The 13,123-nt window shown below is 26.8% G+C and overlaps 1 protein-coding gene across 1 annotated transcript; it reads left to right on the top strand.

The window, feature by feature from the left end:
• The first annotated feature begins 1,003 nt into the window (after positions 1-1,003).
• LOC145937439 (uncharacterized) lies at positions 1,004-6,960 on the top strand. The gene is made up of 5 exons (XM_083040457.1): positions 1,004-1,164; positions 3,410-3,664; positions 3,744-4,170; positions 6,097-6,220; positions 6,803-6,960. The coding sequence occupies exons 1-5, from the start codon at positions 1,004-1,006 to the stop codon at positions 6,958-6,960; spliced, it is 1,125 nt and encodes a 374-aa protein (XP_082896583.1).
• The last annotated feature ends 6,163 nt before the right edge of the window (positions 6,961-13,123 follow it).

Below are 13,123 nucleotides of genomic sequence, written 5' to 3'. Positions count from 1 at the left end.
TTACATTTTGTTTTAATTTTAATTATAATGCGCTGAGGATAGCCAAAAAAATAGCAGAAACGTACGTCTCTATATGTGTTCGTGTTAAAAATTTTTATATAGATTTTTATATTACATCGACTTTGATTCACATGTATAGTCAATAAACTCTAATTTGTACCTTGAACACTATCCTCGTACTTAATCGCATTTTCATGTTGTCGTTTTATATTATAATATTATAATTATTATTTTAAAACGTCTTGTATATATGCAAAATATTAAAAATTATTATATGAAAATATAAAAAAAATATTTAAACAAAATGATAAGAATAATAAAGAGGAACAAGAAGATAATTTTATAATTATTATCTACGTCAATCTGAGTTAACGAAAATATACAAAAATTCTTTAAAATTTTGACTCAATCGCGTAATATTTAAATTTAGATACAATTACAAATCAGATAAGGCATACATACATAAAATATTTATTTGATTGAAATGGCCTCTAACTTTAAAATAATATAGAAAGTCATGAGAAATAATATACATCGTCTTAAAATCATAAATCTCGCAGCCAGTGAAAAGCGATTGTATAGAAAATTTTTCAAGGGATTATTGAAATATAACTTATTGTTCACATTGACCAATAAGAGTTCTTTTTCCTGATCATTTACACACACAACACAACTCATACACACATACATCGCGGGCGCGCAAGCGCACATGCTCGCACGCATGCACACACGCACGCACGCACGCACTCACGCACGCACGCACTCACACACACACACACACACACACACAATCAAATAGTTTGGAACCTTTGTACCTCGAAGGCGAGTGCATCTACGGTCCTTTTAGGTTTCACACAAGATAGAGTGCTCGTGGCTGACGCATCGCGTGGAATAAATATTGTGCTCTCACATTCGTATACATAAGTATATAAATAAAATTAGTGATACAAAACCACACTAAATAACGTGCGTCGCGAGATCTTTTGATTCTGAACTTTTTCCGATGGCTACGATAACATCCTTGCCCGACGAAGTGACTGCTATCATTTTGGGAGACGACAACATCAGCATTGAAGATGTCGAGAGTTTTACCTCCACGTGTAAAAGATTTCAGCATATAACACGGAGCTATAATAAGTTTTGGGAAATGAAATTTTACCAGAGGTAAATTTAAAAAAAATTTATTCTATTTGGTTACATTTAATTAATAAATTATTTTATAAATTTTTTTTAAGATTAAAAATTTTTTTTATATTAATTTTAATTTCTAATTAACAAAATATCTTTGCGAAAACTAATAGTCAAAAAAGTAAAATTAAAATTATTGTGTTGTTACAATACTAATAGCGTCTATTGTTTCATTGCACATCCAACTTATTTCTAATATTACAATCTAATATGTTGTGTGCCTCGAGTAAGGCACAGGGGTCGCGTCGAATTTGGGGTAGGAATCCGTGGGCGTCAGGATGGTCCGGTCCGGGATGAAGAAGATTGTAGTTTTTCTTTGTTAATACACTTATTTTATTTCAACTTGTTTTACACTTTTATTCTGTTTCCTGTATTCGTTAGAGTACTCGCGCTCGCGTCGTATCCTCGAATGATTTAGGATTACGGTCGCTCGGCGACGTTGGTACAACTTAGAACATTCGGCGGTTCGCGTACATAGGTATGTTAATATCTTAGCGATGGCGTTACTCGTAATTCGGTTCTTAATTTGCGACTACTGCGAGCGCGTCTACTGTTCGGTTTTATAGCCGGATTTTGGAATCTTTTGATCGGAGGGGGTGCCTGGTAACAGGCCCTCTTGGTCAAAGTCCCGGATGCAAGCGAAGAAAATTCGAAGTCTCCTTCGCTTCGCTTGCATTTTTGTAACATTTAGCTTTCGCGCGTGTCTCGCTGCAAATGTGGTTTCTTCGCGGCCAGCGCGTTGTCAAGCGGATGTAATATAAGTAGTTATAGCTATTTCGAGCTATAACAAAAACGATTGTAATAAGTATCTAAAATTTTTTAAAGGATTGTACCTAATACAATATTGAGTAAAGCCAAAATTTTAATGCATCTAAAAATACGACGAGTCGTGACAAGTTACGTCTATCGATTCTAAACTTTGCGTGTTTGATACAAATTTGATAAGAAGCTCGCTATTGTTCGTGACTCATGTTATCATAAATTAAAATTTTACACTTTTTTTGTCTAGACTTAATTATTAAATTATGAGCATAATAGTCAAATCGGACAAAAGTCGATATTCTGTGTACTTGTATTTTTTAAATTAATCGTAAATTTTTTTTCTCGTAAAATATACATAAAATAAGAAAATATTTATTTGTATTTATTTATTTATTCAACCAATATATTTGTTTGCTGAAAATATAAACAATAAAATTTTCTTAAAAAATAGAAAAATAGTGAATTTAAAAAATAAATATTACCAATTATATATTTGTCGTAGAGATAAAGATTTTAAAATAATTAAAAGAAATTTTTTTATATAAATATTTTTTTACAAGAAATTGCTAATTTCACTTGTTACGAAAAAATGAAATGTTTAATAATTTTTTTATCAAATAATACAATTTGTAAAATTTTTAAAATAGTACTGTTTTATTCTACATTTTATTTTATAAATGTACATATTATATATTTTATAGAGAAACAAGAAATTCAATTTTTTTATATTTTTAATAAGTGAGATGTCGCTGACTGTTGTCGTTGACCAAGTTGCTTTGATTTCTACGAAAATTCTTTGTAGGAAAAATGTACAGTATCAATGATGTAATTTATAATGTTGAATGTAATCCACATTATATATTCACATTATACAAATCCCATTATCATTATAAATGTTACATTTTAAAAAATGTGCGGTATAGAAGATTTACTTAAATTAATGCAAATATACATACATTGCTAAAATTCAATTTTAATATGCATTTTGAAAAATATTTTGAATGTATGAAATACATATCTGCATATTTTATATGTACATTTTTGATAAAAAATATATCTATTGATTTAGAAAGGTTGACGTCAAAATTGTTCGATTTTTGTGCAATCTGAAAAATAATCACATTTCACGAAATTAATTTTTTTTAATTATTAATTTTATATAAAATTAATTAATTAATATAGATAAAAAATTTAATTTTGTAAGTTGATGATTATGTTTCTCTATTAAATGATCAAATCAGTATTATAATTTATAATTTCTTTATTATTAATGTAAATATGGAATTAAACAATTTATATGTATTTTAAAAGGCATTAATTTTATGATGAAAAGTATATATTTTATATTATTATGTATTTTAAAAGGTATATAATTAAAAAGTGTATAGTGTTCAAAGTTTATCTTATACTCATACTGTTATTTAATATAATTTTTTAGAATTTTCTATCTTAATTATAGGTGTTCCACTGCTAGGAAAAAATATAATACAGAGAAACATATAAAAAATTTTGACAATATAAATTTTGAGGAAAAAATAAAAGCAAGTATAAAGTGCATCAAAAAACTACAGTATTATGTGTCTCTGATATCCGATAATAACTTAAGAAAAAACCAAAGAAGAAAATTGAAACATCTTCTGCGTTCCACAGTTAAAGATTCAATGATGTATTACTTTATTTTGGATGAGCTGAATAAAAATATTTCCGCACCATGGTAGAGAATTCAATAAACTATGTTGTTGTTAACATTATTTGTTAGTGTAATCGTACAATTAATACATAAATTATTTTAGGCAACTCAATTCCAATTTGACAAGTAAATATTACTTTGGCCTATTTTTTCAATGTCTAAAACAATATCGGTTTAAATACAAATTAATCAAATATTTAAATATGCCGAATGAAAAGCAGCTTTTCGAACAGCTGCTTACTATTGTGGTACAATATTTTCAACCACATGTGTCTTATTCGGTCATAAGAACGTGGTTGAATGATATCACTCAAAAAATACAATCTCGTCTTAAAAATGAATATCCTGCGCATTCAATATGCTCGACGTCCTTTGAACAATTTTCTTTTTGGAGAGATAACAATATCTATGACAATTTCTGGAATCCAACAGAAGTAGAGAATATTATGTCTATACTTGAAGAATTTATATTCTCAGATTTAGATATCCATCAATTATTCAACTCATTAAATCTGGAAAATATAAATTACGTAAGATATTTTTAATTATGTCAAGTATTATAATTATAAATTATTATGTGCTAGGCGAGAGCATAACTGTGTGTTTTATACCTTATAAATATTAAATAAAATTTTTTAAATATATTTATGATATAGATTTCAGAATTTGTTCGAAGGCATCTTCTAACAGTTACATATCACGTTGTTGCCAGAAGACTCGGCATACACTGCACTTTAGTGCCAATTGATAATCTTAAAATATTTATTGGAATCTTATGGAATTCGAATTAGTAAGTATAATTTAGCTTTAGAGTCCTTTCAATATTTCTGGTTTTAATGTATTTACACAGTATATATATAAATATATATATATATATATATACATATATACACAATTTATTGTAAATTTATTCACGATTTCTGTTATAAATTAATAAAACATTATATTTAAAAATATATCTTTTTCAAACGTTAAACAAAATCTTTAACTCGCGCGCGCACACTCGCCCACACACATGCACGCACGCATGCACATGGAAGAATAATCAAAATTCTTTTCTTTTAGACATAAGATCAAAGTTATCTTGAAATTTTTAAACAGAACAATATAATTATTCTACAAAAATCAATATTATTTTGTTTGTTTTACTCATAAACATATTCATATATTTAGATAAACTTAGTAAAAAATTAATAGTTTATGATATTTTTTATAATTTATTTTGATATCTTGACATACATATCTTATAATTAATTGTCACATAATATTTTTAATTTTTATTAGTGTGTGTGTGTGTAATATATATGAAGTGTTTATTTTAATAAAATTTAAATATCAAATAATAAATTATATTAATTTATATAAAAAATATTATGTGAAATGCACAATTTCGCACAGTACATATGCGTATGTATTAAAGAAAATATACAATTTTTCTAAGGCAATGTTGCATTTGTATAAGAGTACGATTATAAATTATGATTTTATTTGTTCATATACATTAGCATTGATTTTCGAATTTGAACCGTGTAGACATTTTATTATTAGTATCAGTATTAGGTTGTTCCTTCCTGATGAAATAAACCGAAATGTTAACAAAACATTGGAATCAAACAAAATGTCTACGCGGTTCAAACCCGAAAACCAATGCTAATGTTCATGTTCATGTTCACCGCGAAAGCGGTCAATTATCAAATTTAGCACATATTTTAATAAAATGTTTAATAAAATGTTTTAATAAAATTTTATTTTTTAATTATATTTTATTGATTAATATTATTAATTTTTTGATTACTCTATGATGTAACACGTACAAAATGACAAATTGATTTTATATGCAAAATTATAAATGTAATCAATTAAAAAAAAATTAATTTTAAAAAATGTTAGGCATCTATTTTTATATTTTATATACAATTTTTTTGTCAAACATTGTTAATTTTTAAAAATGAAAATTGTTTAATTGATAGATTAACATACAAAATTTTTAAGTAGTTTGTTACAAATGCTAGAGAAATCTTGAATCGATTACAATAACACTTTTTATATATATATGTACTACGTATTAATATAAATGTGTATTTTTTATTTTATTTTATTTATATTTTGTATATAAAGATTATTAAAAAAATGATTTAATATATTTTCAGTAATGCAGAAGATTTCAAATATACAAAATATTTACGTATGAAAGAGAAATCTCATCTTCCGTATCCGACAAACATTGTGAAAGATTCATGTACCTATAAAGAATTGACCGAACATTATAGGTCATTAAATATTAATTGTGTTTTCATCAGTTATATGTTTAAAGTTTTCGACAATAATACACCACAGGTCTTTTGAAAATAATACGTCAAGTTAATAAATCAATATATTTTATAAGCAATGAGTAACAGTAATGAACTTTTGTTAGTAACCAAAACTTTGTTTACATGTGTGTGTTTTTATTTCAGATAAGATTAGCAGTTGACATGGTCACTTGTTTTAGAATTGAATTTGAAGATCATAATATACATCGCAATTGGGATGCCAATTTCTTAATACAATCTCTTATCGAATGTTTCAAAGAAATTAAAGGTATAAATATTGAGAAAGTGTACGATTGCGGAAATATAACAGGATCAATTAAGGTAGTTTATTACACATCATGAAATGTATTTTAGTATTTATATAATAATATAAAAAGAGACTATTTTAATTATAATTAGGTATATTATAATTATATTATATTATGTTTTCTACATATGCACAGATTATATCTGACAAAAAAAAACAACCAAGAAGGACAAAAAGAATTAAGTTTGCAGTTGGAATGATCGTAAAACATTTAGACACTTTCCATCATGGTACAGAAATAAATAATCCATATGGTGTAATAGTTGGATGGCATACTCGATGTGATCCTAGGTGCACATCTACATTACACAATTCTTATATGTTGTCATATTTACGCCAATGTCTAGAATATTATCACGTGTGCTATTGTTGCTGTCGAAATTCTTCAAATAATTTTAATCAACCGCATTACATAATTCTTTCTGAAAATAACATAATATGTTATGTGCAACAAGGTATGAATATTAATGGCATTTTGTAAATAACATATTTTTTATTATTTTTTGTCTGTATAATGTAACTACTTCTTTTTTTTTATTTTAGATGGTTTATCGATAGGTGCACCAAAATTGATCAATAATATAGAAATTGGACGATTTTTTTCTAGATTCGAAGGTACTTATTATGTGCCAAATGAATGTCTAGCAAAACGATATCCAAACGATTTCGCTGCACTTCTCAAAAAATTCTCCGATCAATAATTTATATTTTATTGTAAAATATACAGTATATAAAATTAATTAATTAGAATTACATTAATTATTTATTGAAATTATTATATTTATTTATTATATTTTTAAAATAATTTTTTGACCTTTATTATTAAGATTTTCTAGGTTTTTCAAAGATTTTCGAATTTTCCTTCGAGATCGCAGAATTAAAAAATACAATATTAAGGGCATAATATAAAAAATTAAATTGAAGGTTTAGAATTAAAAATATTATAAAATATTGAAAATATAGAATTATATTGTATTAGGTGCCATTAAATATTTTTAATATTTACTAACAATTAATCAAACTTTGACATTAATAAATTGATTTGAACTTTCGCAGCGCTTCTCAACGCCATAAAAGAATATATATATACATATATTTATTTTTGTAAATTCTCTTGAGTTTGATTAAGAAAAATTTTTTTGCAAAAATAAATATTGTTATATAAACATATACACATGTTTTATATGATTTTACTACCAGCTTAAAATTAGGAATATATTAAATTGTAGTAAAACAAATTAATTAGCAAACCATCAAAATTTGCGCTTTAAAAATGCACTATTTTGTAATTTATTTTAAGACATTATAATTAAAATGCAACATTTCAAAAAGATCTATATATGAAAAATACTGCGACGTATAAATGTAGAATTTTGAAAAGTCGTCTATATCAAAAGTATTCGTATACTAGGAATTTTAACATAAAATAATTTATTTCTGTGTGATAATAAATAATGAAATAAATAAAGAAAAATAGAGTTTATATAATATAAACAAGTAATTATTTGTTCATATTATAAACTCTATTTTTTTTTTTAATAATATATAAAAAACTATAAAAATTATAGAAATAACATGTTTATAAATTCAAAACAATATAATAAAAAAATAATGATATTCGAAAGCACATATAAAATATTCGTACAACCTGATTTTTTTTTAATAATAAACACAAAAATTAATGTTTTATCGGGTAACTTTTGGAGTTATTGTCTGTAGTTTTCGTGACATAGAATCAACGAGATTTTTCGTTTGGGACGAAATTTTGGGACAGAATTTTTACTATAGGAAAATTTCGGCTCAAAATTTTAATAAATTCTACACGATTTGTTGTTTGCCTCTTCCTCGCATTTTTGAAAATATTCTACAAATGTTCTATGGAATTTAAATCCGGTGATTGTGAAGGAGTATGCAATTGTCGGGAAACTTAATATAAGAATTAATTTTTGGTATTATAGTCTGTTTGTTTCGGATCGTCGTCTTGTAAGAAATTATTGATTTTCGAGTCTGAGTATTTCCGCACTGGCACGGCAGATATAGATTATTTTTCATAATGGCAATATATGTTTCATAATTCATTATATCCTCGATGAATTGTAATTTTTCAATCCCTCCTTAGCACTCATATATAGTCCCATACCATCATTGAACCACCACCGTGTTTCACAGTGAGTATCAAATTAGTTGGATTTAATTCACAATTTTTTTCTCGCTACACTGAGCGTCTTCCATTCCATCCAAAATTATTTTAAAATATTATAATATTACAATTATTATTTTTATGACCGCTCGATGTTTTCAGCGCAGTCCTTTCCTCATTCGGAAACGCTCGATATTGTCTCTAAATCCGTCATTGGTTTAAGATATGTCCTTTCTGTGTTTTTTCCTTTTTTATTGGGGATGTGTACAGTGCGTTTATATAATTTTTACCTGAGCGGATTCTTTTCACATTACAATGCTCTCTCTCCGGCTTCCCGACACTCTTTTATCTATAGCTTTCGATTGTCCCCAACCGGAGTTTCATCTAGAGATGTTTGAGATACTTTCAATGGCATTACTTGTCAGCATGGATTATCGGCCTGAGAAACACATTCCGGTTTTTACATTTAATTTGTACATTTTCCTCCCGGCTCCTATTTTTTAAGAATTTTTTAATTTTATTCAATAGCGTCCAGTATATTTTACATTTTGTTTTAATTTTAATTATAATGCGCTGAGGATAGCCAAAAAAATGGCAGAAATGTCTCACTATGTGTCCGTATTAAAATTTTTTATATAGATTTTTATATTACATCGGCTTCGATTCACATGTAGTCAATAAACTCTTATTTGTACCTTAAACACTATCCTCGTACTTAATCGCCTTTTCATGTTGTCATTTTATATTATAATATTATAATAATTATTTTAAGACGTCTAGTATACATATATGCAAAATATTAAAAATTATTATATGAAATTAAAACAAAAAAATTTAAACAAAGAGAGAAGAATAATACAGAGGAACAAGAAGATAATTTTATAATTATTATATACCGTCAATCTAAGGTAACGAAAATTTACAAAAATTCTTAAAAATTATGACTCAATCGCGTAACATTTAAATTTAGATAAAAATCAGATAACGCATACATACATAAAATATTTATCTGATGAAAATGGCCTTTATCTTTAAAATAATATAGAAAGTCATGAAAAATAATAATCATCGTCTTAAGGCTCCTGGCTCCTTTCTGACCATGTCGAAATCGTGACGTCAGAGGCGAGAAAACACACGCTAAAATTTCTTAGATGCCATTTCGAAATAAAAAAATATTTCGATGAAACAGCACTTCCGATGGCTTTAGCACACTCTTAAAAACCCCCGAAAACTATCCTTTCCCCTTTATAATCAATCAACAGCTGTAAAATGTAATATTATGAAGCCCAGTCCGTCTGGTCTTTGCACATGCGCAGTCATTCCGCATGTCAAAGTCTGATATCTCGATCATTTTACAGATGTTGATTGATTATAAAAGGAAAAGAATAGTTTTCGGGGGTTTTTAAGAGTGTGCTAAAGCCATCTTAAGTGCTGTTTAATCGAAATATCTTTTCATTAAAAAATGGCATCTAAGAATTTTCAACGTGTGCTTTCTCGCCTCTGACGTCACAATCCAATATGGCCGCGGTGAGCACCCAGGAGCCTTAAAATCACAAATCTCGCAGACAGTGAAAAGCGATTGTATAGAAAATTTTTCAAGGAATTTTTGGAATGTGACTTATTGTTCACATTGACCAATAAGAGCAGAGAAGTTTTTTACTGCAATGATCGTTTACACACACAACACAACACAAAACATACACACACACATTCACACACAAAATCAAATAGTTTGGAACCTTTGTACCTCGAAGGCGAGTGCATCTACGGTCCTTTTAGGTTTCACACAAGAGACACTGCTCGTGGCTGACGCATCACAGTGGAGTAAATATTGTGCTCTTATATTCATATACATAAGTATATAAATAAAATTAGTGATACAAAACCACACTAAATAACGTTGTGAGATTTTTCGTCGATTGGTTGTGAATTTTTTTCGATGGCTGCAATAACATCCTTGCCCGACGAAGTGAGTGTTATCATTTTGGGAAACGACAACATCAGCATTGAAGATGTCGAGAGTTTTACCTCCACGTGTAAAAGATTTCAGCATATAACACGCAGCAATAATAAGTTTTGGGAAAAGAAGTTTTACCAGAGGTACATTTTTATTTTAAAAATTTATTTTATTCTGTTATATATAATTAATAACTTTTTAATAAATTTTTTTAATTTAAGAATGTTTTTTATAACTTTAATTTTTACTTAACAAGACATTTTTGCGAAAACTAAAAGTAAAAAAAAACTAATAGTAAAAAAATAAAATTGAAGTTATGTGTTGTTATTATTATAATTGTTTTATTGCACATCGAAGTTGCTTCTAATATTACAATGTAATACGATTGTAATGAGGAGCTGAGATTTTAATAAAGATTTGTATAATAAAGTATGGATTAAAGCCCAAATCTTAACGCATTCAAAAATATGATGGATCACGACAAGTTACGTCGATCAATTCCAAGCTATGCACGTTTCATAAAAATAATTTGCTATTGCTCGTTGCTCATGACTTATTATCATGAATTAGAATTTTATGCTTTTTTTATCTACATTTTATTATTAAAATATACATAATAGTCAAATTGGACAAAAATCGACATTTTTTAACATTAATATTATTTAAATTAATCGTATTATTTAAATTAATCGGAACTTTTTTTACGTAAAAATAAACATAAAATAAAGAAATATGTATTATATTATTCACCCAAAATATTTTTTGCAGAAATTACAAACTTTCATAAAAATTTAAAATATTCTTAACTATAAAAACATAAATTACTAGTTATATTTGTCGTAGAGACATTTAAAGACGCATTTTAAAGCTAATAAGAGAAATTTTTATATAAATTGTTTAAGTTACAAGAAATTGCTAATTCCAATTGTTATAAATAATTAAAATGTTTAATAACTTTTCATCAAATAATATATTTTGTAAAATTTTTAAAATAAAGCTGTTTTATTCTCCAATTTATTTTAAAAGTGTACATATTTTTTATTTTATAGAGAAACAATGATCTTTTTTTTGTATATATTTTTAATAAAAGAGATGTCGTCACTGGCTCGTTCGAGTAGCCCTTTGATTTCTACGAAAATTCTTTCTAGAATGAATGTATAAAATATGAATGACATAAATCATAATGTTGAATATAATCCACATTACGCAAATCACATTTTTGTTATAAATGTTACATTTTAAAATTTGTGCGAAAATGTTAATTTGCTTATATATACGTATACAGATATACTTACATTGCTAAAGTAACAATTTTTTCAAACTCAACAGAAACAAAAAGATAAAATGTGACAGGCATTTTCTATTCTACTCAACTGTAAAACTGAAATAAAGACTATGTAACAAAGTCAGATCATTTAAGGTTCGAGAAGTTCATGTGGCGCAGAAAGTATGGGCCTAGGACTGCTCAGGTAAAAACTACTAGGATATAGCATCCGTCACAGAGAAAAAACTCTGAACCTTTAGAACAAAGAGAAAAAATTATAAATTATACATTATTACAATGATTTACTTTACAAAAAAAACCGCACAATTTTAAAAATAACGGAAATATGATTTGTATAATGTTTATTATATTTAACATTATATATTATTTAAAACATACTATACATTCTTCCTACAGATTTACGAAAAAATCGACGCGTTACACTAATATATATATACTTCTAAAATAAAATAAAAATAAAGTAGCATTATTCAAAAAATTTTTTAAAATATACTTTTTGTTGAAAAAATATTTAATATATTAATTATTTATAACAATTGGCAGGAATTAGTAATTTCTTGTAACTTAAACTAGTTATTATTTTATTTTCATAAAATTTCGTCTAATTAGTTTTAAAATGAATAATTTTTAATATTTCTACAATAAATATAATTATATACAATCAAATTTAAAATTGATAATTGAGTCGTTCGCTCGAAGAACGACTTAAGTCGACTTAAGTTTTTGCAAAAAAAATTGAATTAAAGATTCAACTGTGTGATTCGAGTTATTAATTATTATGTTATTCAGCTTTTATATATTTTAATATACACGTTCCTATTTTGCTGAGTAGCAAAATATTTTATTGAATCATTTAGTTGAATCTTCAATTTTTTTGTGCAAAAATTTAAGTCGACTTAAGTCGTTCTTCGAGCGAACGACTCAATTCCTTTATTTTTCACAAAAAATTTATTGTTTTTAGCTACAGCAAAGAAATATTTCGGACGGATAAAAAAAGACGTATCTCCATATTTTATGTATCCTTCTTGTTCGAGATTACGAGATGCTGACAAATATATACAAATTTCCCTGACCTACGCACACCACACTCACACACCCTCACACATACTCGAAACATTCGAAACACATGCGTCGCATGCCCTTAAAACAATGCCCCCGAAACAGCGCCCTGGCGCTCGTCTTGCCTTTTTCTGAGGGCAGCCTTTCCAAAACTATTACCGCGTTCAGGTCAAACACCACGATCATTATAATACGTTTACTCTATTTTATATTAATTTTTGCCTCCTCGATTTTAAAGCTGTGTTGATGTACTGTTAATTTTTATTGTTTTTCAAAATATATTGACAAAACGTGTATCAACAAAACCGTAATAATGTTCCGATTACTTGCACCCCTCTATGCGGTAATCCATCTTCCACCACTCGTAATCATCTAAATTACCATCACAATTCTGAAGAAAATGTTTCAAAAAAGATAGATTTT

The sequence above is a fragment of the Prenolepis imparis genome, unplaced genomic scaffold (genome assembly GCF_030444845.1).
Source record: "Prenolepis imparis isolate NDT839.2.m4 unplaced genomic scaffold, iyPreImpa1.0 SCAF_6, whole genome shotgun sequence".
Classification (NCBI taxonomy): Eukaryota; Metazoa; Arthropoda; class Insecta; order Hymenoptera; family Formicidae; genus Prenolepis; species Prenolepis imparis.
Note: the sequence above shows the minus strand (reverse complement) of the source record. Positions and strands in the feature narration are given on the sequence as shown.

Coding starts and splice junctions, on each gene's coding strand:
- LOC145937439 (XM_083040457.1), top strand. CDS start 1,004: ATGGCTACGATAACATCCTTGCCCGACGAAGTGACTGCTATCATTTTG. Junction 3,665..3,743: donor AAAAATATTTCCGCACCATG/GTAGAGAATTCA, acceptor AAATTATTTTAG/GCAACTCAATTCCAATTTGA. Junction 4,171..6,096: donor ATCTGGAAAATATAAATTAC/GTAAGATATTTT, acceptor TTTTTATTTCAG/ATAAGATTAGCAGTTGACAT.